Below are 27,722 nucleotides of genomic sequence, written 5' to 3' on the forward strand. Positions count from 1 at the left end.
CCTAGTGTTACCTTTGATCTAGGTGTGTTTTTCTGACTTGATGAAGGCAAAGTCTCCCTGAAATTCAGGTCTTCTGCTTCAGGGTCACTTCCTTCATAATCTTTTACTTAACGAAGGGAGGAAAAAAAACTGATCAAATAGAAAACATTACACAGAAGGAAAGCTGGAGCCTTAATGAGAAAAACCAAGCTACATGAGGGTAATTTTCACCTACTTTGCCTGTTTTCCAAACACCTCATCTTTATCTCCTATAATAATGATCTCTTTCCCCCCTGCTTTGAAAAAAGAAACATAGCAAAGATGATCCTTCTTCTAGGATTACCCTTGGGGAGTTGACTTTTGAGCAGTTCCCCTGCTCCTTTTTGCCATATTATTTAAGACAGTACTCTTCAAGTAAATCCTAAATATATACAACCTGCAGAGCCTATGCATTGGGATCTATAGAATACAGTCTTCTGTGTTTCAGAGTCTATTTCTTGAATAAAGAATACTGTGTTATGAAAGTCTCACTTTAACTTCTTATATTATTTATAATTCATAAGTTAGCAATATATTAAGCTATATAGAAAATTGTTTATGGCTTTGTTGAAGAATGTAATATGAATCATCCCAAGGAAAAGTCTCAGTTTCTTACATGATTGTTCCTAATTACTTTGTTAATTTTATGGCACAGACTCTTCAGATAAGAATCCAAGGGAAAAAAATTTCTCTTACCTCAGTATTGAGCACCCAGAATACTGTTTCTCAAACCATAGCGGCCTTAAATATTTTGATTTAGAAATTCAGTGACATGGCATATTACAAAATCAATAAAAATATAGTAAACAAACACTATGGAAATGAAAAAATGTGTTCCTGAATGTGTGTTAAAAAGGAAATCTAACAGAAATTGTGAACGTTTATAACATATGAATTAATTTTATAAATTAAAATATTAAGAAATATCAGTGAAGGGACAATATATCAAAACTAATGTGAAACAGCTAAATGAGTGTTTAGATAGAGGGAAATGTATAGTCTTAAATGTGTTTACAAAAAAGACAGGAAAAAAAAGCTAATATAAATTACTTTTGTACTCAATCATAGTGGCCAAAGAAAAATTGAGGAAACCCAGAGAAAGTAAAAGGAGGAAATCATAAAGAAAAATAATACAAAATAAGGTTAAAGAATAAAACAATCAGCAAAATCCAATAAACTAGTTCTAAAAAAAAAAACTTAAAAATATACAACCCTCTTTCACTACCAATCAAAGGAGAGTAAGTGCACAAATAACATTAAAAATGGAAAAGGGCATGGCTACAAATACAACCCTAATTTTTTTTTTTTGGTTTTAAATTTTATTATTATACTGTAAGTTCTGGGGTACATGTGCAGATCATGCAGGTTTGTTACATAGGTATACACGTGCCAAGGTGGTTTGCTGCATCCATCACCCTGTCATTTACATTAGGTATTGCTCCTAATGCTCTCCCTCCCCTTGGCCCCCACCCCCTGACAGGCCCCAGTGTGTGTTGTTCAGGTAATAAGCAAATACTATGAGAAACTTTAGAAAAATCTGATGAGATGAAAACTTTTATAAGAGAACTATGTTATGAAAATTTTACTCCAGAAGATGTAGAAAGCCTAAATAGTATAATAAGCATTTAAAAAGTCAAACCAATAATCAAAAATCTCACTCCCAAGAGGAAAAAGCACCTGGGCCCAAACAGGTTTCCAGATGGGATTTTATCAGACTTTCAATCAACAAAAATATCTTTCTCATGCAAACAGTTTTAAAAATTTTTATTAAAGTTGTCTCATTTATATTACAAGGTTAGTGAAATCCTAACATAAAAATAAAACATGTAAAACACATGTTAAGAAAAATTACAAACCAAACTCAGTAATGAATATGGATGAAAATTCCTAAATAAAATGACATTTGCCATTACTGTCAATGGCGAAAACCGCAATTACTTTTGCACCAACCTAACAACTAAAAGGTGCAGTGGAAAGAAATGCGTCTGAACTAAGTTGGATTTATCACAAGAATTTAAATTATGTATAGTATCAGAAAAAACTATCACATAAATTAGCATATTAACAAATGTTAACAAATAAAGAACAAATCATATTATATCTGAACATAGAAAGGAAACTCATTTGAAACCCAACAGTCAATCAAACTATAAATAGAAGGAAACTTCTTTAACTTAACTTTTATCTATCCAAAACTGGCATTATACTTAATGGTAAATTTTAGACATTGTCTCATTATTTTAAAGAAAATATAAGAATGCCTGCTATCACTACTCTTACCTAATACTGTATGAAATACAGAGCCTAGACAATAAAGAAAAGAAGAAATAAAAGCATAAGGATTGGAAGCAAATCAAGTAAATTGTTATTTTACAATATTATAATTATCTAGATGGAAAATTAAACAAACTCTGCAGTCACACTACAGGTTGAGCATTCCTAATCTGAAAATTAAAAATCCAAAATGTTCTCAATTTTGAAAGTTGTGAGCACCAACATGATGCCATGGAGTAGAAAATTCCATACCTAAGTATTTAACACAATTTTTTCCATGAACAAAATTACTTAAAATACTATATGATATTACCTTCAGGCCATGTGTGTAAAGTATATATGAAACATAGATAAATTTCATGTTTATTTTTGGCTCCCAATACCAAGATATCTCATTATGTACATGCAAACAATCCCAAAAAAATCCAAAATCTGAAACACTTCTGGTCCCAAGCATTTTGGATAAGGGATATTCACCCTTTATTAGAAATAAGAGAGTCTGGCAGGATATCTTATACAAGAATCAATAAATTAAGGACTTTCCATATATCTGTGATAACCAACCAGATATCACAACAGAAGAAAATATACCATTCACAATAGTAATAAAAAGTAACTAGAAATCAGAAATAATTGAACCAAACGTATAGTGAAAATTTAAAAATTATACTGAAGGGCACGAAGATAGAACAAAGAACTTGTATTCTTATATGAGAAAACTCAATGTCATCATAATGCAAGGATCCTTCAAATTAACACACAGATTTAATTCAAATGCAACTAAATTGGAGCAGGATGCTTACGTGTGTATATACATCTTTGTGTAGACAAACTAGAGACTACAGTTCTCAGGATAGCAAAGACAACTCTGGAAAAGGACAGATTGGGGCCATTTACCCTACTAAACACCAATAGTTGCTATAAGCTAAAATAATCAAAACTGTATGCATTGGTGCAAGGATAGACAAATAGATCAAAAAAAGAGAACAAGGATTCGAAACCAAACTCAATCACATGGGGCACTTGCTGTAAGAGTGGTGGCATTGAAGATCAGTGAGAAGAGTACTAAAATAAATGGGGTGGGACAACTGGTCAGAAAAAAAGATTTTATTCCTACCCCATAGTAGAATAAGATCAAAGATCAAAAAATTTTTTTAAAAGACTATTTTTATTATCTAATGGTAGGATGAATTATTCAATTACAAAAGGTCAACTTGTAGAAGAAAATATTGATAAATATGAATATTCAATTAAAATACACCATCAAAAAAGTTGAAAAAATAAGCATTCACCAGGGAGAAGTGATAGAAAAGATAACAGAATATATCTAAAAAGTTTCTAAAATTCAATAGGAAGAGAAGTCAGTAGAAAAAAAATAGTATAATATATTAACTAGTTGATATTCTTAGTTGCAAGTAATAGCAACCAACTCTTGCTGATTTGAGAATAAAGTGAATTTAGCACAAATTCCCTGGGCAGCTTCCCTAATTCCCAGAAAGGCTGAGCAATAACATGGGTCCTCTGGACACTACAGGGTGCACATCAAACATCCCTGGACACTAGACACTAAAACTGCACCTTATCTTCCATAGCCCTTAACAATGGATGCCATTGTTATTATTGCTTCATATCAAGATGCAAACGACAGGAAATTCTGCAAACCTAGGAAGGAGCTTCAAGTGCTAGGAAGAAAAATTAACAGAAAAAAGTCTATAAGAATTATAAACAAGCAACTCATAGAAGGCGACTTGCAGGCCAATAATGTACATATATTTTTTAAAAAGTCCAGCCTCACCTGATAAACAAAAAATTAAAATTGAAACAACCTACAATTGACTTTCATTTCTGCTTATGAGAGATTTACTGTAATAGGATTTAAACACAGCCAACCAGAAAATATATAAAACAATAATTTTCAGACCTTGAACAACAGAGACTGTGATCCTGGAGAGAAGGAGGTAAGCCTTCGGGTTGCTCCAGATCATGCTCTCAAGGAGTTTGCAGGCTATAGCTCAGGAAAGGAATCAAAGAGTCCAGTGATTCACTGAGTTGAGAAGAAAAAAAATCAAAGTTAGGAGAGGCTGAGGCCACCAGAATTTGTGGGGCAGAGTACCAGGGAGGAGGGAGCTATACAGAATAAGAGAAGTTTAAGTAGCTGCAGAGAAACCTTCTCATGTGCTTTGCAGAATATGGATATGCTTATCTCTGACACTAAGGAAGGACCACTGGAGAGTAGCAAGCCACACAATTCCTAGGTACAGTTCATATGAGCCAGGATGAGGAGAACCTGTAATTCAGGGGCATTGAGACTAGTGCACAAAGAGATACCTCTTAACAGTAAAACCATCCCTAGAACAGAAGCTCCTTAGGGCCACCTATAAAAAGGTGAAGAGCAAGCCTCAGACAGGATCAGGTTAAACTTCTAGTAACATAACTACAAAGCAGAAAATACCCAATATTCTTTAAAGAAAAATTTTTTAAAATCTAGCATCAAAATCATATAATTCACAATGTGTAGTCAACAATTGACAGCCATGCAAAGGAAGAGAAAAGTATAACCCATAGCCAAATCAATCAATCAATAGAAATGCACTTAGAAATGACAGATGGTAAAATACAGAAAAAAGAACTTTTAACAAACTATTATAAATTTTTAAAAGGTGCTCCAGAAAATAAAGAAAAACATGATACAATAAAAAGAGATATAAATCACGTAAAAATAAGATCTACTGAAATTTCTAGAGACAATGTATGAACTAAAAGAAATTAACAATAGATGAGGTAGTAGAGAAGGAAAAAAATCAATGTCTGTCAATATACAGCAAGAGTATATCCAAAATGAAGCACATAGTAGGGAAAAAAAAGAAACTGAACAGAGACTCAGCAAACTGGGACAACACCAACCATACTAAAATTCCTGTAAATGAAATAACAAAAGTAAAACAAATATGGAGAGATAATAATTGAAATGTTTCTACACTAGATAAAAACTATAAATCAATAGACCAAAGAAGGTCAATAAAATACAAGTGTAATATATAAACTTATAGAAAAATCACATTCATGCATGTCATATTCAAATTGCTGAAAAGAAAAAAAGCCAGAGAAAACAAACATATTAAATACAGAAAAACAAAGATAAGAATGACAGATTTCCCATTAGAAATCATGCAAGCTAGAAGACAATGATGAGACATTTTTAAGTATTGGAAAAAAAAATACTGTCAATATAGAATTCTATACCCTGAAAATATATATTTCGAAAATTAAAACTTCTGTAGACCAATAAAAGCTAAGATAATATCCAGCCTGCCCTAAAAAACAACAACGAAAAGTTAAAGGAAGTTTTTCAGGCAGAAGGAAAAGGATAAGATATGAAAATGTAGGCCTATACAAAGGAATGAAGAAATATATGAGCACATAAAACATACTCTTTTACATGTTTTAATTTCTTTAAAAGATAACTCAATGTTAAGAAAAAATAATAATCTATTATAGGGTATATAATACTCACAATAAAATTGATATCAATAATAGCATGAAAGGTAGATAAGAGGAAATGGATGTATCCTATGTTCCTACAACGATATGTGAAGTGGTAAAGCAGTCTCCACCTACCCACAGGGAATGTGTTCCAAGACCCCCAGTGGATGCCTAAAACTTAGGATAGTATTTCCTGCACTGAAGTCTTAAATCCCTCAAAGTCACCCATGAGGGTTAAAGTAAACTTCTCCCAAACTCCTGTTAATGTTCACATTTTGCCCTCCTCCCATAAATCACAAATGTTCTCAATGGCATCTAGAATGGTGAGTTATTTCCATAAGGTTTTGAACTTACTTTGTCCAGAGCCATCAGAGGAATCACTATCTACGGCAGCTACAGCCTTACAAAATGTGTTTCTTAAATAATAAGACATGAAACTTGAAATTACTCCTTGATTCCTAGACTATGGAATAGATATTAAATCAGAAACTGAATCACTAATTTTTAAAAACCTACCAATCAGAACAAGCCCTAGGCCAGAAGGATTCATAGTCAAATTCTACCAGATGTACAAATAAGAGGTGGTACGAATCCTACTGAAACTATTCCAAAAAATTAGGAAGAGGGACTCCTCCCTAACTCATTCCATAAGGCCAGCATTGTTCTGATACCAAAACCTGGCAGAAACACAGGTCTAATATCCAGAACTTACGAGGAGGTTAAACAAATGAACAAGCAAGAAGCAAACAATCCCATTAAAAAATGGGCAAAGGACATGAGCAGACGTTTTTCAAAAGAAGACATATACCTAGCCAAGAAGCATATGAAAAAAATGCTCAATATCACTAATCATCAGAGAAATGCAAATCAAAACCACAATGAGATACCATCTTACACAAGTCAGAATGGCTATTATTAAAAAGTAAACAAAACAAACAACAAACAAACAAAAATAAATGTGTGTGAGGTTGCAGAGAAAAGGGATGGGAATGTAAGTTCAGCCACTGTGAAAAGCAGTTTGGAGATTTCTCAAAGAAAATAAAACAACTACTATTTGATACAGCAATTCCATTACTGGGTATATGAAGGGATTTAAATTGTTCTGTCATATAGACACATGCACGTGTATGTTCATCACAGAACTTTTCACAATAGCAAAGACATAGAATGAATTAACACGCCTGTCAATGGTGGACTAAATAAAGAAAATGTGGTACATACACACCATGGAATATTACACAACCATAAAAAGAATAAAATCATAGCCAGGTGCAGTGGCTCATGCCTGTAATACCAGTACTTTGGGAGGCTGAGGCAGGTGAATTACCTGAGGTTAGGAGTTTGACACCAGCCTGGCCAACATGGTGAAACCCTGTCTCTACTACAAATACAAAACTTAGCTGGGTGTGGTGGCACATGCCTGTAATCCCAGCTACTCGGGAGGCTGAGGCAGAAAAATTGCTTGAGCCTGGGAGACGGAGGTTGTAGTGAGCCGAGATCGTACCACTGCACTCCAGCTTGGCCAACAGAGCAAGACTGTCTTAAAAAAAAAAAAGAATGAAATAATGTCCTTTGCTGCAACATGGATGCAACTGGAGGCCATTATCCTAAGTGAATCACTACCCCTTGGGGGATGAAATCATTTGTTCACCAAACCACAGGGACAAGCAATTTGCCCATGTAACAAACCTGCATATGTACCCCCAAACCTAAAATAAAAGTTGGGAAAAAAAGAAATCGCCTACAAAAAAATTGGGGTAGATTTCCATATTTTTCCATATTCTAGCATAATTGATTTATCATTAAAATCAGCTTTTTCATAAAAGTTTGCAACTGTTAAAGGATAGTTTTTAGAAACATTAAAATCATGGTTCTTATACAGATATATAAATGACCATGTTACTTTATTATATTCATTAATCAGTAAGAGAACCACGCAGATGTTATTTTTAAAAATACTTTTTTAAAAAACCCATAATACTATGTGTTCGTGTGTTTGCATTAATATATAGGAATGCCTAAGGCTGGGTAATTTATAAAGAAAAGAGGTTTGTTTTGGCTCATGGTTCTGCAGGCTGTATAGGAAGCATGGAGCTGATATCTGCTTCTAGTGATGACCTCAGGAGGCTTATAGTTATGGCAAAAAGTGAATAGGGAGCCAGCATATCACATGGTGAAAGAGAAAGCAAGAGAAAAGGGGAGGTTCCAGACTCCTTTGAACAACCAGATCTCACATGAGCTAAGCAAGCACTCACTCACCACCATGGGGATAGTACCAAGCCACTCATGAGGGATCTGCCCCCATGATTCAACATATCCCACCAGGTTGAAGATTACATTTCAACATAATTGGAAGAGATAAACATCCAAACTATACCATACTGGAAGTCCTTGCCAGAGCAATTAGGCAAGAGAAACAAATAAAAGGCATACAAATTGAAAAGGAGAGTCAAATTTGTCCCTGTTTACACATGACATGCTCTTATAAATGCAAAAACCTGAAAAATCCATCAAAAACTCTTAGAACTGATAAACAAATTAAGTAAAGCTGCAGGATACAAAATCAACATGCAAAAATCAGTAGCATTTCTATATACCAATAACAAACTACCTGAAAAAGAAATCAAGTAAGCAATCTCATTTACAATAACTACAAAAAATATTATCTAGGTATCAATTTAACCAGATATTAAAGATCACTACAATGGAAACTATAAAAAATTGATGAAATAAATTGAAGAATACACAAACAAATGGAAAGACATCCCATGTTCATGGAATGAAAGAATAAATATTTTTAAAATGACCACATAACTAAAGCAATCTGAGAGCTCAATGTAATTTCTATCAAAATACCAATGACATTCTTCAGAAAAATTTTAAAAATCCTAAAATTCATATGGAAGTACAAAAAATACTCCAAATAGCCAAGGCAATTCTGAGCCAAGAAAAACAAAAACAAAATAAAAACCAAAAAAACAAGAACAAAGCTTGGGGTATTACACTCCTTGATTTCAAAATACACTACAAATCTACAGTAACCACAAAATCATGACACTGGCATAAAAACAGACACATATACCACTGGAATAGACTAGAGAACTCAGAAATAAATTAATATGTTTACAGTCAACTCTTTCATGACAAGACACAAAGAACATGTATTGGGGACAAGATGATCTCTTCCATAAATGGTGTTGGGAACAACTAGCTATTACTATGCAGAATAAACTTAGACTCCTATCCTTCACCTTACACAAATATTGCATGATCTTACTTATAGATGGAATCCAGACTCACAAAAGCAGATAGCAGAATGGTGGTTGCCAGGGCATGGGGGAAGGAGGAAATGGGGAGTTGTGGGTCAGATGGCATCAAATATCAGTTATACAAGATGAATAAGTTCTGAAGATCTGATGTATAGCATAATACATACAATATTGTATTGTAACGATATTTGCTAAGAGGGTAGATCTTATGTTTGTAATACACACACACACATAGAAAGAAAATGGTAACTATGTGAGGTGATGAATATGTTAGCTTAATTTTGGTAATCATTTCACAGTGTATAGACAAATCAAAACATCAAGTTATATACCTTACATATACACAATTTTTGTCAATTATACCTCAATAAAGATTGGAAAAACACCTCTAGGGAGGGAGCAACAATAATGACAAGGAGGGCAGGTAGAAGAGTGTATAGAAGCTGGGCTGAATGTAAAAGGAATGAGAAAAGGCATAAAAGAAATACTGAAAAATGATGGCAAGCTACTAATATTTTAAGCAAGACAAAAACAATATGGGTTGGCTAGAAGACAGCTAAGATTTAACTAAAACATAGCATTAGTATGATGTATCAAAAACTTTAGAAACGTGTATGCTTTGAGTTCACATCTAACAAAATTATGGAAACAAACAGCTTGGTGGCAGATTACAGGTTTTTATTGTCTTGTTGTTTTGTCTGGTTTGGTGCTTTTTTGTACTTCCAAAATTCTTCACAATAACCCTATATTATATTTATAATCAGGAAAAAAATGTTATTTGTAAAGAGTAAAGTAAAACACTAGAGTCTAACTGTTGGTTCTCTAAGTGTGATGGCTTATGAGAAATGCAGCGTCTTGCCTTCCCTCCCCCACGAACACCCAGGCAATCAGAATATGCAGGATAATGATCCACAGGTGGTCCCTATGCAAATCTACAGTTTGAGAGGCACTGTTATAGCTCCTCCTGATCCCATACCCGGAAAAGTGGATGATGCACCTACCAGACTCTGCTCTAAAGTCCCTGGGTGAAGACATGTTGTCTCCATCCCCCAAATGAGACTGGTAAAAGGCTTCTTCAGATACAGAGCCTTAAAGTCCTGTGAGCCAGGCCAAAGGTCTAATTAGTAACCTGGGGGCCAAGAAACAATTTTCGTTCACCTGGTAAAACACACAAAGCCAAGGATTTTTCTTTTAGACAATTGGAGCTATCATAGCTTTGACATATTATTATTCATCAATTCAAAATATTTAAAACAGTGTAATTTTAATTAAAGACAATTAAAATAAATTTCATTTGAAATTTTATTAAATAATTTCTAGATATTTCTTGAGAACTAGAGATACACTTATTTATCAAATATTAGCGTTTAAATATGCTATGCCTTGCATTCCACAAATAAATATGTGAATGGCCCTCCACTCCAATGATGGATCTCTTTATATAAATACACACACACACACACACAAATTCAATCAGTATCACTCAATGGAAACTCAATTATTTAAATGCCACACCTAAGCTAAATTAGGTACTGAGAATTCAATACTGAATAAATAAGAATTAATTACAGAGCCCATCTTCAAGGAGTTCTTGTTCATTCAATCTATAAAAAGTTCTCGCACAAAGTATTTTTTTCTTTTCTAATCCTTGCCTTAAGTGGCCTATAGGCCATGTTACATTGCTCCCACTGGTTAAAACCAAGAATACTTTTTGTCTGGAGATCTTTCCATTAAATACCTGCAAATAAAATGGTATTCCTATAATCTGAATCTAAAGTTAATGTTGTAAAACAGATTTATTTTAAAACTTTGAGATATAGGTGTTAAAAAATTATTTAAAGCTGGGTGTGGTGGCTCATGCCTACAATCCTAGCACTTTGGGAGGTCGAGGCAGGAGAATTGCTTGAGCTCAGGAGTTCAAGACAGCTAGGACAATTGGGTGAAACCCTGTCTCTACAAAAATTAGTCAGGTGTGGAGGCATGTACCTGTGGTCTCAGCTATTCGAGAAGCTGAGGTGGGAGGATGGCTTGAGCCCAGGAGGTAGAAAATGCAGTGAGCCAAGATCATGCCACTGCAGTCCAGCCTGGGAGGCAGAGCCAGACCCTGTAGCTAAATAAATAAATTAAAAATGTGAAGGTAAGGCAAAAAGATAAGTGGTATGTCCCTTCAATGTCATACAATAATGACGGGCCATCCCAAAGATTACTTATGTGGGGAAATTGTACTTTATTCATTTCATTGTTTGCTACTGATTAAAAGTCTAACAGTGATACAAATAATTTCTGTCTGATAAGGTAACACTAAAGATTATAATTTATGTCTGTCTGGCGTTAACCAGGTTTTCTTAATCTAATCTAGCATTCTTACTCTAACAGTGGTTTAAAATGTCAGTGAAAAACCTAGATCCTCAAACTGTTCTTTGAACTACCTTTGCCATCTTCCTGGTTTCTTCACTAATTAATACATTGAGTAAAATCTTCAACCTGGTTTCATTTCAAATTTGTATGAGTCACATTTTTAATTTTTAAAAAACATGACTTTGACAAGGGGAAGAATATCTTTTTTCAATAGGAGGACAGGGCTAGGCACAGTGGCTCACACCTATAATACCGGCACTTTGGGAGGCCAAGGTGGGAAGATCACTTGAGCTCAAGAGTTTGAGGCCAGCCTGAGCAACCAAGTGAGACCTCCTATCTACTAAAAATGAAAAAAAAAAAAAAAATAGCCAGGTATTGTGGCACTCACCTGTAGTCCCAGCTACTTGGGCAGCTAAGGCAGGAGGATCACTTGAGCCTGGGAGATGGAGGCTGCAATAAGTTATGATTATACCACTGTACTCCAGCCTGCACAACAGAGCAAGACTCTGTGTTAAAAACAAAAACAAAAACAAAACGATGGCAGTGGTCTTGTGACTGAGAGTGAGGTAATAGATTTCAGGAGGAGCCTTCCCTGGAAGAGACGTGAGATGTTAAAGACTTCAGAATTAACTGAGAACCTCTAAGAATGACACCTAAGCTTCTGTCTCCCAAGTATGTGATTGAAAATATATAAAATAGTACAATTTTAATTAAAGACAAAATAAATTTTGTTTTACACTCCTTAATAACTGGAGACACTCTTACTAATTCAAATACTGGGGTTTAAATATGCTATATCTTGCATTCCACAAATATGTGAATGGCCCTACACTTCAATGACTTATCCTCTTTATATGAATACACACACACATTAATAAGATCTCTTTAGTGCACAGATGAATAGACTAAAATCCCTATCAATCCATACCAACAGTCAGTTGTTCAGACCATCCACAAAAGTATCAGAACAGCTTTGATCAGAAACGAATGCCTAATCCTAGTATTTTAGTAAACAATAGTGCAGTAAATCACAGATAACCCTACAGAAACACCAGAATTAAATAGATAGATTTCCCTCTCCTGACATGTTTCTAGTATATATTGAAATGGACAAAATGAAGCAATATTTAATGATTAACATTTAATTCAATTTTAAGTTGCAGCTACTGTAGTAAATCAGTAACAATATAAGATCACACAAGTCAACATCAACATATATGTACTGAAATTTTAAGTAGTCTATGAGGTCTACAATATAAATTGTAAACTATACAATAAAAACAAAATCTTCATTTGTAGAAGAAAACTTTTCAGAAAATATAGTGCAAGCTTTTACCATATTTCCCACTTCCCCTCAAGCTTGGCTAAGTAAGCCCTGGAAGTGCTTCCCCTATAAGCTCCATGTTTTATAATGATTTCTGGACTCATCGCCTCAGGTTAGACCATAAGTATCTTGAGGACAGAAACTATAAGATTTTCACTTTTGAATCTCCAACCACTAGACTAACACATTGGAGACATGCAAGAAATGTTCAAGGGACTAATTAGTTAATTCCATAAAGAATGTGTATGTAACACCAGGTAACTAATTTGCATGTCCACATCAAGAACTCTGAGAAGTTACAGAGGTGTCACTTGAATGATACAGGCACTTGGTCCCTGAGGGAAAGACTGTGAAAGATATTTGGGAACCAGTGGTCAGGTCTGTAAAATAAAGGTTTCCCTCCAACTCCTGGGGAAGGTGCAATAGTATAGAAAGTAGAGAATTAGCCCTGATAAAAGGGAAATCCTTGAAATAGTATTACTTATTCTGTGATAGAACACTGAGGATAGAGGAACAAAAGCTCCAATATGACACAAAGTGATCCTATCTAATCATTAAAAAGAAAAAGAAAAAATACAAGTGTTTGTTTTGCTCAGGAAACAAAAGCAAAACACCTTTCCTCAGGTGTCAGGGTGACACAATTGGGGAGTCAATGAATACTGTACATATTCCCAAATTCTCAGCTGGGACACTATTTTCAGTCTATCACAAACTGGCAAAACTGCAGCAGATGCTAACAAAGACGATTACTTCACAGTGGACTTTGGGTTGAGTGTAAGATGCCAAGATACACAATTTAAAATGGCATGCTCAGCACCTTGGGCCCCTGGCAGTTCTTAGCATCAGGGCTGGGGCCACTTCAAATTCTTCTGAAAGTTCTATCACACACTACTCCCTGAGACCTACACTACCCTGAAGAGAAGGGAATGAAAGAAGTCTCAAATGCTCAATAGTACTGACTCTTGCCCTACCTGTGGTCACCCCAGGGATAACAGTTCCTTCCTCTGAAATCTATATTTCTTGAGACTAATTTCTCAGTACAAGCTTTTTGGACTACTAGTAATTATTTGGCATGTTTTATGCCTTTTAAGAATGGTTTTTAGTTTTTTATAAGAAATGATGGTGTTGCTTTTTCTGATTATAAACATAACCATTAAGCAATGTCATTCAGTGGTTTATTAATCAATCATTCTCTGTGGTATGTGAGCGTGAGGGCTGGGGGCTCGGAGGGAAGCAGGGAGAAGTGAAGTGCTAAAGTGCTACCTCCAGAGCCACTGACAGTTCTGGGCAATGCAGTCAGGCAAAACAAGAAAAATAAAATAAAAGGATTCATATTGGGACAGAAAAGAGAAAATTGTCTTTACTTGCAAAGTTAAAAGCTTTATACATAATTATACTTCAATACGATTGATTTTTAAAAAGCCGCAAAAAGATAATGTACTTCAATTAAAAATAGAAACACTTGTACAAAGATAATATTAAGTTATTAATGAAAGCTTAAACATTAAAAAATAGTTGTTACCAACCCATCATAGAAATGAGAACAAACTATTACCATCTGTGTTAACAGCAAGCTGATTAAAGATTACTGTGAGCATCCTTTGGAACAATGTTAGACTTAAGGTTCGAAATGCACTGGAACCCTATGTCAACAATGCTTCACCCCTTGAAGCCCAGGGACTGATGATACAGTTGGATGAGCTACATTCTGAGCAAATACTTTTTCAATTATTAGAATGGTCCGAGTAAAAGTAATGAATGACTTAAGACGTCTTTCCAAAATGACTCTGTTATCTGGATGCCTCTGCTATTAAGGCGCCAAGGTAAACAACCTTCTACTGTTTGTTTCACTCATGATATAAATTATTTTGACATATTCCCTCCAGTCTCCTGAACCTCACATCCATCTGTTTGTCCATCTGTCTGTTGAAACTTCTTTTCTTCCCTCCTTCCTACATTCCTCTCTCTCTCTTTTGGAAGTGTATCAGTAATTATAAGAGGATGCTTTACTTCAAAATACACAAGTCCTGTACCTCTACTCAGTGTTTCCAAGCAAAAGAGTTCACTGCTCAATGTGTTAGAAGACAATACTATGGCACCGGGATTTTGAGAAAAGAAAGACTATTTTTTTTGTAGGTGCTAAGAACAAGGAGACAGTAGTCTAGTCCAAATCCGTATCCCTGTACTGGCTTAAAGGCATCATTTTTATTAGAAAATGTTTGGGAGTGAATTTTGAAATGAGTAGATTGGTAGACGGAAACTGGGGTCTGAAGAGTCTCTGGGCATGTGCAGTATCTCTTATGCTATCTCATGGGTCACATATGTAAATTCGGGGAGAGTTAGTACAAGACATACAGCGGAAATTTGGGCTGTGGCATCAGCAAGCTCATTCTGTGTAGACTCTAGTTGGCTATATTGGTTTCAATTGATTTCAGCCAGTTTTGTTATCTTACAAGAAGAGAGAATTTCAGCTTTTCAGAAAATTGTTTTTATCAACCAATCCTAAAAGCTCAAGAATTTCTCTTTGCCACTGGTTAACTCATTGGGGCATGGTTTCATTAGTAGACCTTAGCTTCCATAATCCAAAGAACTACTTATTTATAGGGTGCAGCTGAACTATTTCCATAACTGAGATCATGTCAGTCAGGAATGTATGCACATTACATATGTGTGCAGACTAGAGTTCATGACTTCACCTAGCAGGCCCAAGACTACTACTCTCCTTAGGAATGCCTGCTTACAAAGCTGGTCCTTGGCTGGTATCTGGGAACTTGGTAAAACCATTGCCTACACTAATATAAAATTTTTCTAAATGAACCTCAGGTCCATTTGTTTGTCCATCTGTCAAGTAGCTCATTTTTCCTAAAACATCTGCTTTCATTCTAGGTATCTGGAATTTCAATGACTGCTATCAGTCACACTGACAGCCCTGATCAAGGCCCTAAACTCTTAGGCTCAGATGCATTTTCCTGACAGACAACACTTCACACAAGTTTCCATACCCTGTCATTCAGAAAATTAAGTGCATCCTATATGAATCCACTAGAAGATTCTGGGAAGCTTGTGTCTGATTTCCCTTTACTGACTTTGCTTTGTACTGTTTCAGTATAATATATCTTAGCAATGAATGTGACTACCTGCTGAATCCTATGAGTTCTTCTATCCAATCACTGAAACTGGGAGTAATCTTAGAGAGCCCTGACAAAGGCTACCATGGGAAATACATTGTCATCCTCATTAACAGACCCTACTTAGTTATATCTCACCTTCTAAGTTCCTGCCTTATACTTCTGAGGGAAGAAAAAAACTACACAGCAACACCTAAACAGCATCCCAGGGTAATCATAGAACAGCCATCTCTACAAAAGAAGGAAAAACGAACTGTATAATGTTGCAGTATTTTTACTGCAAATAATTTTGCATACAAGGCTTACCTAAATCTGACCATTTTTGCACTAAATGTTTTTTTAAAAGTAACAAGTTAATATCTTCTTAATATAGAAATATACCTAACAAAATTTAACTTGTTCTGTTATCATGAAAAGAGGAATTCCAGACAAATGTCTCATAATGTACAGTCAATGGACATATATAAATAAAGACTAAAATTAGACTCAATAACAGATCATCAAACCCGGGAAAACTCCAAGTAAAATTATAATATACAGTTGTCCCTCCCACCTGAGACTCACCTAAGACTCATGCTTTCCTTCCAACACGCCTGTTCTGCCTATTCCCTCAAGACTCAGACTTCAAATGAGTTCCCTTTAAGTAGATATGAACAGTTTCACAATGGTTTCCAGAAAAACCAATATGCCACCTGAAGGACAAGGAAAACATCTACACTAAGGAAATGAAAAGAAGTCAGAGAGATAACTTACTGACTTACTCAGATCATATCCATGGGTCCACATACGCCTAAAGGCCAACCTTGTCCTTAATCTTTAGCCACTTATTTACCAGTAAAATAAAAGATTTAGAAAAGGGCTATCAGCAATATGGATCTTTTGTTGATACAAAAATTTTTAAATCCATAATCTTTCTCCTTAAAACACTGAAGATCATTAGTGATAGTTATAATATTCTTATCTGAACTGAAAGCTATAGTCAGGCTCCTTTTAGAAGCCCTGGCATGAACAGAGAAAAAAGAAAAGGCATGTTCCTACTCTTCTATCCTCCGTAGATATCTTCCCCATGATAAGTTAATAAGGAGAAGAGAAAACCAACCTTCTAGCTTTCTCATCATTTAATGGTTTGAACTTTGAGTTTCTGCAGACTGGTAAAAAAAAAAAAAGAACCAAGTTCTCCACATTTCAAATTCTTCCCTCTCCTAGCTCATCTTCCCCACCTTCTCCCTCCTCTGTGGTCCTCATAGTCAGATATGAGGTCAAAGGTGAAAAACACTTCCCTGTGACAAGGCAGTGATGCCCAAGCCACTCACTTCTGGTAATAAAGCTGTTCCTAAAGAATAGCAAATGGTACTCATGTTTTGGGGGACTCTATGCTACTTACAAGCAAGTGGCTAAAGTTGCACAGTGATTAATTCAAGAAAAAAATTGATGAAAATAACAAACAGAAAAATAAACAAAGAGGTATGTCCTTAGCCTCAATCAGGTACTTCTAAAAAAGTGATTGGGAAGGTTCGGAGACCACCAGCCCCATACCTTCTCCAGTCACCAAACAACCCAGGCTGGATGTGGTTGCCTGGCAACCATACCTTCCATGTACTGAGCCACAAGTATGTCTTTCAGGTGTGTGATCACAGCTCTTGATTGTGAAAGTAAAATGCTAAATCAATTCAGCAGGCTTTGAGTGTCTACAATGTGCCAGTCACTGTAACAGAGATGTGGATCCAGAGATGATGCAATAACCTCTGCCTCCAAGGAGCTCATAGTTTAGTGGACATCTGGCAAAGTACCTCACTGATTCTTGACAATTCATATAATCATATCAATAGATGCAAAAATGCATTTGACAAAATCCAAATTCCATCCTTGATTTAAAAAAAAAAAAATCTTAGAAAACTAGGACTAGAGGCAAACTTTCTCAACTCAATAAAAAAAATCTACAAAAAATTCTACAGGTAACTTAACAGTGAGAAACTAGAGGCTTTCCTCTAAGATAGGTAACAAGGCCAGCATGTTCTCTTTCAACACTCCTATTCAACATCATATACAATTTCTGGCTAATTCAATAAGAAAAGGCATACAGTTGAAAAGGAAAACACAAAACTGCCTTGCTTCTCAGATGACATGAATATTATATAAAATACCTCAACAAATAAGCAACAACAATAAAAACTCCTGGAACTTAGCCAGGCACGGTGGCTCACACATGTAATCCCAGCACTTTGCGGGACTGAGGCAGGTGGATTGCTTGAGGTCAGGAGTTTGAGACCAGCCTGACTAAGATGGCGAAGTCCTGTCTCTACTAAAAATACAAAAAATTAGCCAGGCATAGTGGCACACATCTGTAATTTCAGCTACTTGGGAGGCTGAGGCAGAAGAATCACTTGAATCCAGGAGGCAGAGGTTGCAGTGAGCTGCGATCACACCACTGCACTTCAGCCTGGGCAACAGAGTGAGACTCCATCTCAAAATAAATAAATAAATAAAAACTCCTGTAACTTAATAAGCAATTATAGCAAGGCTGCAGAATACAAAGTTAATATGCAAAAGTCAATTCCTTTCCTATAAACTAGCAATTAACAGTTGGAATTGAAAATTTTAAATACAGTATCATTTACATTAGCTGCCCCCCCAAAAATGAAATATATAAGTGTAAATCTAACAAAATATATTCAGGACCTATATGAGGAACTCTACCAAACTTTGACAAAGGAAAGCAAATATCTAAACAAATGGAGAGATATTTCATGTTCATGGATAGAAAAACTCAATATTTTTAAGACCCCAATTCTTCCCAACATGATTTATAGAGCCAATGTAATTCCACCAAAAATACCAGCAAATTGTTTCATGGATATCAAAAAATTCTTTCTAATGTTTATAAGAAAAGGTAGAAAACCCAAAATGAGCAACAAAATACTAAAGGAGAACAAAGTTAGAAGACAAGTAACACAGGATTTCAAGACTTACTCTAAAGCTGCAACAATCAAGACCACAAAGTACTGTTGAAAGAATAGACAAATAGATCAATGGAACAGAATAGACTGTCCATATAAATATACCCACACAAATGTAGTCAACTGATCTTCAGTAAAGAAGCAAAGACATAAGAATATTCTTTTCAACAAATGATACTTGAACAGACCTTACACCTTTCACAAAATTAACTCAAAATGAATCACAGGCCTAGATGTAAAACATAAAAACTCTCAAACTTCTAGAAGATAACTGTGTTGGTGCCCAAGGGCTACCATAACACAGTACCACAAACTGGGTGGCTTAAAAGAAGAGAAAACAGATCTGGAAGCTAGAAGGCTTAAATCAAGGTGTCAGCAGGGCTGCACTCTATCTGAAGGCTCTAGGGGAGGATATTTCCTTGTCTCTCCCTGTTTTTTTGGTGTTTGCCAGAAATCCTTGGACAGCATGATTCAACTGGCTCACACAATTTAAACCACCACAGTTTTCTCTCCAATCCCCCAAAAGTCATGTCCTTACTGTGTGCAAAATACATTCACCCCATTTCAACATCTCCAGGAGACTTGACCCATTCCAGCATCAACTTTAAGTCCCAAATCACCTCTAAATATCAATTATAATGTCCCAAATATCATCTCCTAAATCATCTAAATCAGGTGTATGTGAGACCATGGGTATAGTCCATCCTGGGGCAAAGTTTCTCTCCTGTGGACACTGAAACCCATAAAACAAGTTATCTGCTTCCACAATACAACAGGCATAAGACAAATGGTCCCCTTCCAAAAGGGAGAAACTAGAAGGAAAAAATGGCTCACAGGTCTCAAACAAGTCCAAAATTTACCTACATGGCAGGTAAATTTTCATTAGTTTCCCAGGGCCTGAGAGGGCTGTCTGGATCTACAAGTCACACATGTAATCTTTTCAGTGAAGGTTTGTTCAGTCACACCCATCCATGGTCCTGTTTCCAGCATATGTTTCCTGAATTGGCTGAGAACTTTCAAACCTATCAAGTGCTGGTGCCTTTGCTTAACTATTCCTTCCTCAAGTTATCTCTTTCCTTTTGCATTTCACTATAAGCAGGGAGGAGAAACCATGTCCCCATCTTTCATGCTTTACTTAAAAATCTCCTCAGCTAAATATACAAGCTCATTGCCTACAAATTCTGCTTTCCACTCATAGGTAAAATACAGTTCAGCCAAGTTTCTGCCACTCTGTAATAAGAATCACTTTTCCTCCAGTGTCTGATAATATGTTTACCCACTTCCTTTTTAAGGCCTCACAAGAAGCATCTTTAAAGTTCATATTTCTAGTAACATTCTGTTCATGACAATACATGTATTCTCTAAGATGCAGAGAATCTATGATAGATGCTTTTTATACAATTTCTCTCTCTTCTGAGCCTTCACCAGAATCACCTTTAATATCTGTAATTCTACCAGTAGTCTTTTCAAAGCAGTCTAGGCTTTTCATATTAAAATTCTTCCAGTCTCTACACAATTCCAAAGCCACTTCCATGTTTTTAGGTACTTATTACAACAGAAAAAGACTTCCTGGTATCAAAATATGTATTCATGTCCTATGGCTGCCATAACAAATTGCCACAAATAGATGGCTTAAAAAAATCAGAAATGTATTCTCTCACAGTTCTGGGGGCAGAAGTCTGAAGGTTAGGTGATGGCAAGGCCACGCCCTCTCTTAGGCCCCAGGGAAGGATGCTTCCTTGTCTCTTCCTAACTTTTGGTGGTTTCAGCAATCTTTGATGTTCCCTGGTTTACAGACATCCCACTCCAATTTCAGCCTCTGCTGTCACATGAATTTCTCCCTGTCTGTGTCCAAATTTCCCTTGTTTCACAGGGATACCAGTCATTGCATTAGGACCTCAGCTTACATCTGCAAAGACCCTATTTCTAAATTGTCTAACCTTATTTAGAAATAATAGGTACCTGGGGTTAGAACTTCAAAATATTCTCTTAGGGTATAAAATTGAACCACACATCAATAATCCAAGAGAAAATCTAGGTGATCTTGGTTTTTATAATGAGTTTTTAAATACAACAACAAAAAATAATCCATGTAACAAAGTTGATAAGTTGGACTTTATTAAAATTAAAAACTTCTTTTCTGCAAAATACACTGTTAAGAGAGTAAAAAGACAAGCTACAGACCAGGAAAAAATGTTTGAAAAACACATATCTGATAGGGAATTTCTAATAAAAAAATATACAAAGACCCTTAAAGCTCAACAATGAGAAAACAAACAACTTTATTTAAAAATTGGCAAAACAGGCATGCCACTGCAAATTCTGTGAAACAGGAGAAAAACTGAGAGTTCCCAAAGTGTAAAAGGGAGAAAACCTAACTCCAAACATACATCCCTACTGGGAATCTGAAAATCCAGATCACAGCAGAATTTAACCTTACCTAAAGATGGAAGGAATTTAGGGAGTCACACAAAATATAAAAGTAGAAGTAGCAGCAGGAAGTGCCTTGTACGCACTCCCAGTCTCCAGTTCAAGCACAGGGAAGCCATCCCTGACTATATCTCACCAAAACCCTTGAGGAAGACAACCAGCAGAATTGCAGAAGGGTTGCAGAGTGAAGAACGCTCCCAGATGAAATTGGTAGTGGTTTCAACTGGGCACGAATTTTCTTGAGTGGAGTCCAAGGAACAAGGAGGAGCTGCTGCAGATACAAGCAAGTGCAGGAGCACAGGAACTGCCACCAACTGAGCAGGGGCAAGGTCTGAGTGGGGCACTGCAGGATATGTGGCCTCACCAGCTGCATGGGAGCTGAGTCAGGCCTCTTGCTACTGGCTATCCCTGACTTCCCTGGTGAACTATATAATAAAACAGAGGCCAAGATCCCCTATGGAACATAACCCCATTGACCTGAGAATCAACCCCCATCCCCCACAGTGGCCTCAGCAAACCCCGCCCAAGGAGAGTCTGAGCCCAGACCCTGCTGCCACCTGATGGCATTCCCTACCTGCCCTGGTAGCTGAACACAACACATAGAAACTCTGGGGAGCTTTATCCCCAGCCCACAGCCCCCATCACCTGAGAAACCAAAATAGTTACCCTGGCCATCTTAGGGCAGACTTAGAGTCCCCTACTACTATCACAGCTGGTGCTCTCCTGAAAGCTCCACCTCCTAGCTACAGGCCAACCAACTCAGGCCATTACAGCAACACAACAGAATAATCCTAATCTCAGGAAGGAGAAGTCAACACCTAATTCCACTGCCTGCAACATCCTGGCTAACCAGAGGTCCTAAGTGTATCAATATGACAACCTCACTGTAGCATAACCAGCATTCAAGAAAGCCAGCACACTAAACTTATCTACAACCAAGGACTCTCAGAGTCTACTTCACTTTCCTGCCACCTCTACCAGAGAAGATGCTGGTATCCACAGTGGGGGAACCTGAAGATGGATCACATCACAGGACTCTTTGCAGACATCCCCCAGCACCAGTTCAGAGCCTGGTAGCCCTGCTGGGTGGCTAGACTCAGAAGAGCAATAACAATTATTATAGTCCAGCTCTCAGGAAGTCTCATCCCTGAGGGAATGGGGAGAACACCACATCAAGGGATCACTCCATGGGACAAGAGAATCTGAACAGCAGGCCTCGAGTTTCAGACCTCCCTACTGAAATAGTCTACTCAAATGAGAAAGAACCAGAAAAGTAATTGTGGTAATAAGACAGAACAAGATTCTCTTACACCCACAAAAGATCACACCAGTTCTCTAGCCAAAAAGAAATCTCTGAAGTGCCACATAAAGAATTCAGAAGGTTGATTATTAAGCTACTCAAGGAGATACCAGAGAAAAGTAAAAAAAAAAAAAAAAAACACTTAAAGAAATTTTTTAAAAATACGGTATATAAATGAAAAATTCTCCAGAGAAATAGATACCATAAAGAAAAAAAAAAACACAACTTCTGAAAATGAAAGATACTCTTAGAGAAATACAAAATTCAGTGGGAAGTTTCAACAATAGACTAGAATAAATAGAAGAAAGAACTTCAGAGCTCTAAGACAAGGCTTTTGAATTAACATAATCAGACAAAGACAAAAAAAAGAATTTTTAAAAAATGAACAAAGCTCCAAGAAATGTGGGATAATGTTAAATGACCTAACTAAGAATAATTGATGTTCCTGAGGATAAAGAGAAATCTAAAAGTTTGGAAAACTTATTTGAGAGAATAATTGAGGAAAACTTCCCTGGCCTTGTTAGAGATCTAGACATCCAAATACAAGAAGCTCAAAAAACACCTAGGAAATGTATTGCAAAAAAGATCATCACCTAGGCACAGTCATCAGGTTATGTAAAGTCAAGACGAAGAAAATCTTGAGCTGCGAGACAAAAGCATGAAATCACCTACAAAGAAAAACTTACCAGATTAACAGCAGACTTAGCAGAAACCTTACAAGCCAGAAGAGAACAGAGTCCGATCTTTAGCCTCCTGAAACAAAATAATTGTCAGCCAAGAATTTTGCATTCAGCAAAACTAAGCTTCATAAATGAGGGAGTGATTAAAATCTTTTTCAGATAAACAAATGTTGATAGAATGTGCCACTAATAAGCCAGCACTACAAGAAATGCTTAAAGGAGTTTTAAACCTTGAAAAAAAAACTCAAAATACACCAAAATAGAACCTCCTGAAAGCATAAATCTCACAGGGCCTATAAAACAATTACACAGCAAAAAAAAGGTATTAAGGCAACAACTAGCATGATGAATAAAACAATATCTCACACCTCAATACTAGCATTGAATGTAAATGGCCAAAATGCTCCACTTAAAAGATACAGAATGGTAGAATGGATAAAAATCCACCAGCCAAGTATTTGCCGTCTTTAAGAGACTCACCTAACACATAAGGTCTCACATAAAAGGATTAGTCCAACAGGAAAACATCACAATCCTAAAACCATATACACCCAACACTGGAGCTCACAGATTTATAAAACAATTGCTGCTACACCTAAGAAATGAGACAAATGGCAACACAATAATATTGAGGGACTTCAGTACTCCACTGACAGTGCTACACAGGTCATCAAGATAGTCAGCAAAGGAACAATGAGCTTAAGCTACACTCTTGAGCAAATGAACTTAAAAGATATTTACAGAATATTCTACCCAACAAATGCAGAATATGCAATATTTTCTTCAGCACATGGAACATTCTCCAAGATAGATCATATAATAGTTTACCAGTCTCAAAAAATTCAGAAAATCGAAATTATATAAGTATTCTTTAAGACCCCAGTGGAACAAAACTGGAAATTAACTCCAAAAGGAACCCTTGAAACTATACAAATGCATGGAAATCAATTAATTAATTAATCTGCTCTTGAATGATCTTTGGGTCAACAATGAAATAAAGACAGAAATAAAAACTCTTTAAGCTGAACAAAAATAGTGAAATAAATTATCAAAACCTCTAGGATACAGCAAAAGCAATGCTAAGAGGAAAGTTCATTGCATTAAATGCCTACATCAAAAAGTCTGAAAGAGCACAAACAATCTAAGGCCACACCTCAAGAAACTAGAGAAATAAGAACAAACTAAACATAAACCAACCAGAATAAAAGAAATAACAAATAAAGAAATAACTAAATAAAATTGAAACAAAAAATACAAAAGATAAATGAAACAAACAGCTGGTTCTTTGAAAAGATCAACAAAATTGATAGACCATTAGCTAAATTAACCAAGAAAGAAGATCCAAATAAACTCAATAAGAAATGAAACAGGATATTAAAACAGATAACACAGAAATACAAAAGCGCATTCCAGGCTACTATTAACACCTTTATGCACACAAACTAAAAAATCTAGAGTAGATAAATAAATTCCTGGAAATACATAGCCCTCCCAGATTAAATGAAGAAATAGAAACTCTGAACAGAACAATAACAAGTAGCAAGACTGAATCAGTAATAATTTTTTTAAAAAGGTCAACAACAACAACAAAAACCCCAGACCAGATGGATTACTGACTGTATTTTATCAGATATTCAAAGAATAATTGGTACCAATCTTATTGAAACTTCCAAAAGACAGAGAAAGATAATTCTCCCTAAATCATTCTATGACGCCAAAACCAGAAGAGGACATAACAAAAAAAGAAAACTATAAACCAATATCCCTGATGAACATAGATGCAAAAAACCTCAACAAAATACTAGCTAAGTGAATCCAACAACATATCAAAAAGATGATATGCCATGATCAAATGGGTTTAATATCAGGGATGCAGGGATAGTTTAACATACACAAGAAGATAAATGTGATATATCACATAAACAGAAAAAGCATTTGACAAAATCCAGCATCCCTCAGCAAAACTGGCATATAAAAAACATACCTGAAGGTAATAAAAACCATCTATGACAAACCCACAACCAACATTATACTGAAGAGGGAAAAGTTGGAAGCATTCCCCCGAGAACTGGAGCAAGACGAGGATGCCCACTTTCACCACTTCTATTCAACATAGCACTGGAAGTCCTAGCCAGATAATCAGACAAAAAAATAAAATAAAATAAAGAGCATCCAAATTGGTAAAGAGGAAGTCAAACTGTCACTGTTCACCAATGATATGACTGTATACCTAGAAATCCCTAAAAACTCATCCAAAAAGCTCATAGATCTGATAAATTCAGTAAGTTTCAAGATACAAAATCAATGTACACAAATCAGTAGCACTACTACACCCCAACAATAACCAAGCTGAGAAACAAATCGAGAATGAAATCCCTTTTACAACAGCTGCAAAAATAAAAATAAAATACTTAGTAATATACCTAACCAAGGAGGGGAAAGATCTCTACAAGGAAAACTACAAAATACTGGTGAAAGGAATCAGTGATGACACAAACAAATGGAAATACCACGTTCATGGATGGGTAAAATCAGTATTGTGAAAATCACTAAACTGCCTAGAGCAATCTATAGATTCAAAGCAATTCCTATCAAAGTACTATCATCATTCTTCACAGAACTACAAAAAAAATCCTAAAACTCATATGAAACCAAAAAAGAATCCACATAGCCAAAGCAAGATTAACCAAAAAGAACAAATCTGGAGGCATCATATTACCCCACTTCAAACTATACCACAAGGCTATAGTTACCAAAACAGCATGGTACTGGTATAAAAATAGGCATGTAGACCAATGGAACAGAATAGAGAACCTAGAAATAAAGCTAAATACAGTCAACTGATCTTTGACAAAGCAAGCAAAAACATAAAGTCAGGAAAGGACACCCTGTTCAACAAATTCTGTTATTTACCAGTGGGAAAAGTGTCATTTCCCCATTTTACAGTGCTGGGATAACTGGCAAGCCACATGCAGAAGAATGAAACTGGATCCTCATCTCTCACCTTACAAAAATCAACTCGAGATGGATCAAAGACTTAAATCTAAAGACCTAAAGCCATAAAAATTCTAGAAGATAACATTGAGAAAACTCTTCTAGATATTGGCTTAGGCAAAGACTTCATGACCAAGAACCCAAAAGCAATGCAATAAAAACAAAAATAAATATATGGAACCTGATAAACCTAAAAGCTTCTGCACCAAAAAAATAATCAGCAGAGTAAACAAACAACCCACAGAATAGGAGAAAATATTCACAAATTATGCATCCAACAAAGGACGAATTTCCAGAATCTACAAGAACTCAAATGAATCAGCAAGGGAAAAAACAAAAAAGTCAAAAAGTAGGCAAAGGATGTGAATAGACAATTCTCAAAAGAAGATACACAAAGAGCCAACAAATATATGAAAAGATGCTCAACATAACTAATTATCAGGAAAATGCAAATCAAAACTATGAGATACCACTTTATTCCTACAAGAATGGCAATAATTAAAAGATAAAAAATAAAACACGTTGGCATGGATGTGGTAAAAAGGGAACACTTTTATACCGCTGGCAGGAATGTAAACCAGTACAACCACTATGGAAAACAGTATGGAGATTCCCTAAAGAACTAAAAGTATAACTACAATTTATCCAGCAATCCCATTACTGGGTATCTACTTAGAGTAAAAGAAGTTATTATATGAAAAAGACATGTGCACAGGCATGTTTATAGCAACAATTCACAATTGCAAAAATAAAGAACCACTCTAAATACCCATCAACCTACAAGTAAATAAAATGTGATACATATTTACACACCATGGAATACTACTCAGCCATAAAATGGAACAGAATAATGGCATTTGTAGCAACCTGACTGGAGTTAGAGACCATTATTCTAAGTGAAATAACTCAGGAATGGAAAACCAAATATCATATATTCTCCCTTATAAGTGGGAGCTAAGCTGAGGATGAAAAGGAATAAGAATGATATAATGGACTTGGAGACTTGAAGAGAAGTTGGAATGTGAGGTAAGGGATAAAAGAATACACATTGGGTAAAGTGTACACTGCTCAGGTGGTGGGTGCACCAAAATTTCAGAAGTTACCACTAAGAAACTTATCTCTGTAACAAAAAAAACCACCTGTTCTCCAAAAACTATTGAAATTTTTTTAATAAAAGGAAAAGAAAAAAAAAAATAAAGTGAGCAAAATACCTAAATTGACACCTCATCAGAGAACTTATGATGTTGAGCATGTTTTCATATGCTTATCTGCCACCTGTATAAGTTCTTATTGAAATTACAAATTAAAACAACGAGGTAATACTATGTACTTATTAGAATGGCTAAATCCCAAAAAATTGACAATAGCAAATGCTGGTGAGTATATGGAGCAACAGGAACACCCATTCATTGTCAGTGGGAATGCAAACTGATACAGACACTTTAAAGACACTTTAAGCAAATTCTTTCAAAGCTACACACAGTATTGGCATACAGTTCAGCAACTG

At 35.8% G+C, this 27,722-nt stretch overlaps 1 protein-coding gene across 1 annotated transcript in view; it reads right to left on the bottom strand.

Moving 5' to 3' along the window:
- LOC105709179 (tyrosine-protein phosphatase non-receptor type 20-like) overlaps window positions 1–10,079 on the bottom strand; it is a 35,834-nt gene extending 25,755 nt beyond the window's left edge. Inside the window, exons 1-2 of the mRNA XM_064370082.1 lie at window positions 10,046–10,079; window positions 12–106 (exon numbers count right to left, since the gene is read on the bottom strand). Of these exons, the coding sequence (XP_064226152.1) occupies window positions 12–106; window positions 10,046–10,079 (129 nt within the window). The remainder of the gene's footprint in view (window positions 1–11; window positions 107–10,045) is intronic.
- Window positions 10,080–27,722: the final 17,643 nt, after the last annotated feature.

Source organism: Aotus nancymaae, unplaced genomic scaffold (genome assembly GCF_030222135.1).
Source record: "Aotus nancymaae isolate 86718 unplaced genomic scaffold, 86718_ANA_hifiasm-v0.15.2.pri h1tg000099l, whole genome shotgun sequence".
NCBI lineage: Eukaryota > Metazoa > Chordata > Mammalia > Primates > Aotidae > Aotus > Aotus nancymaae.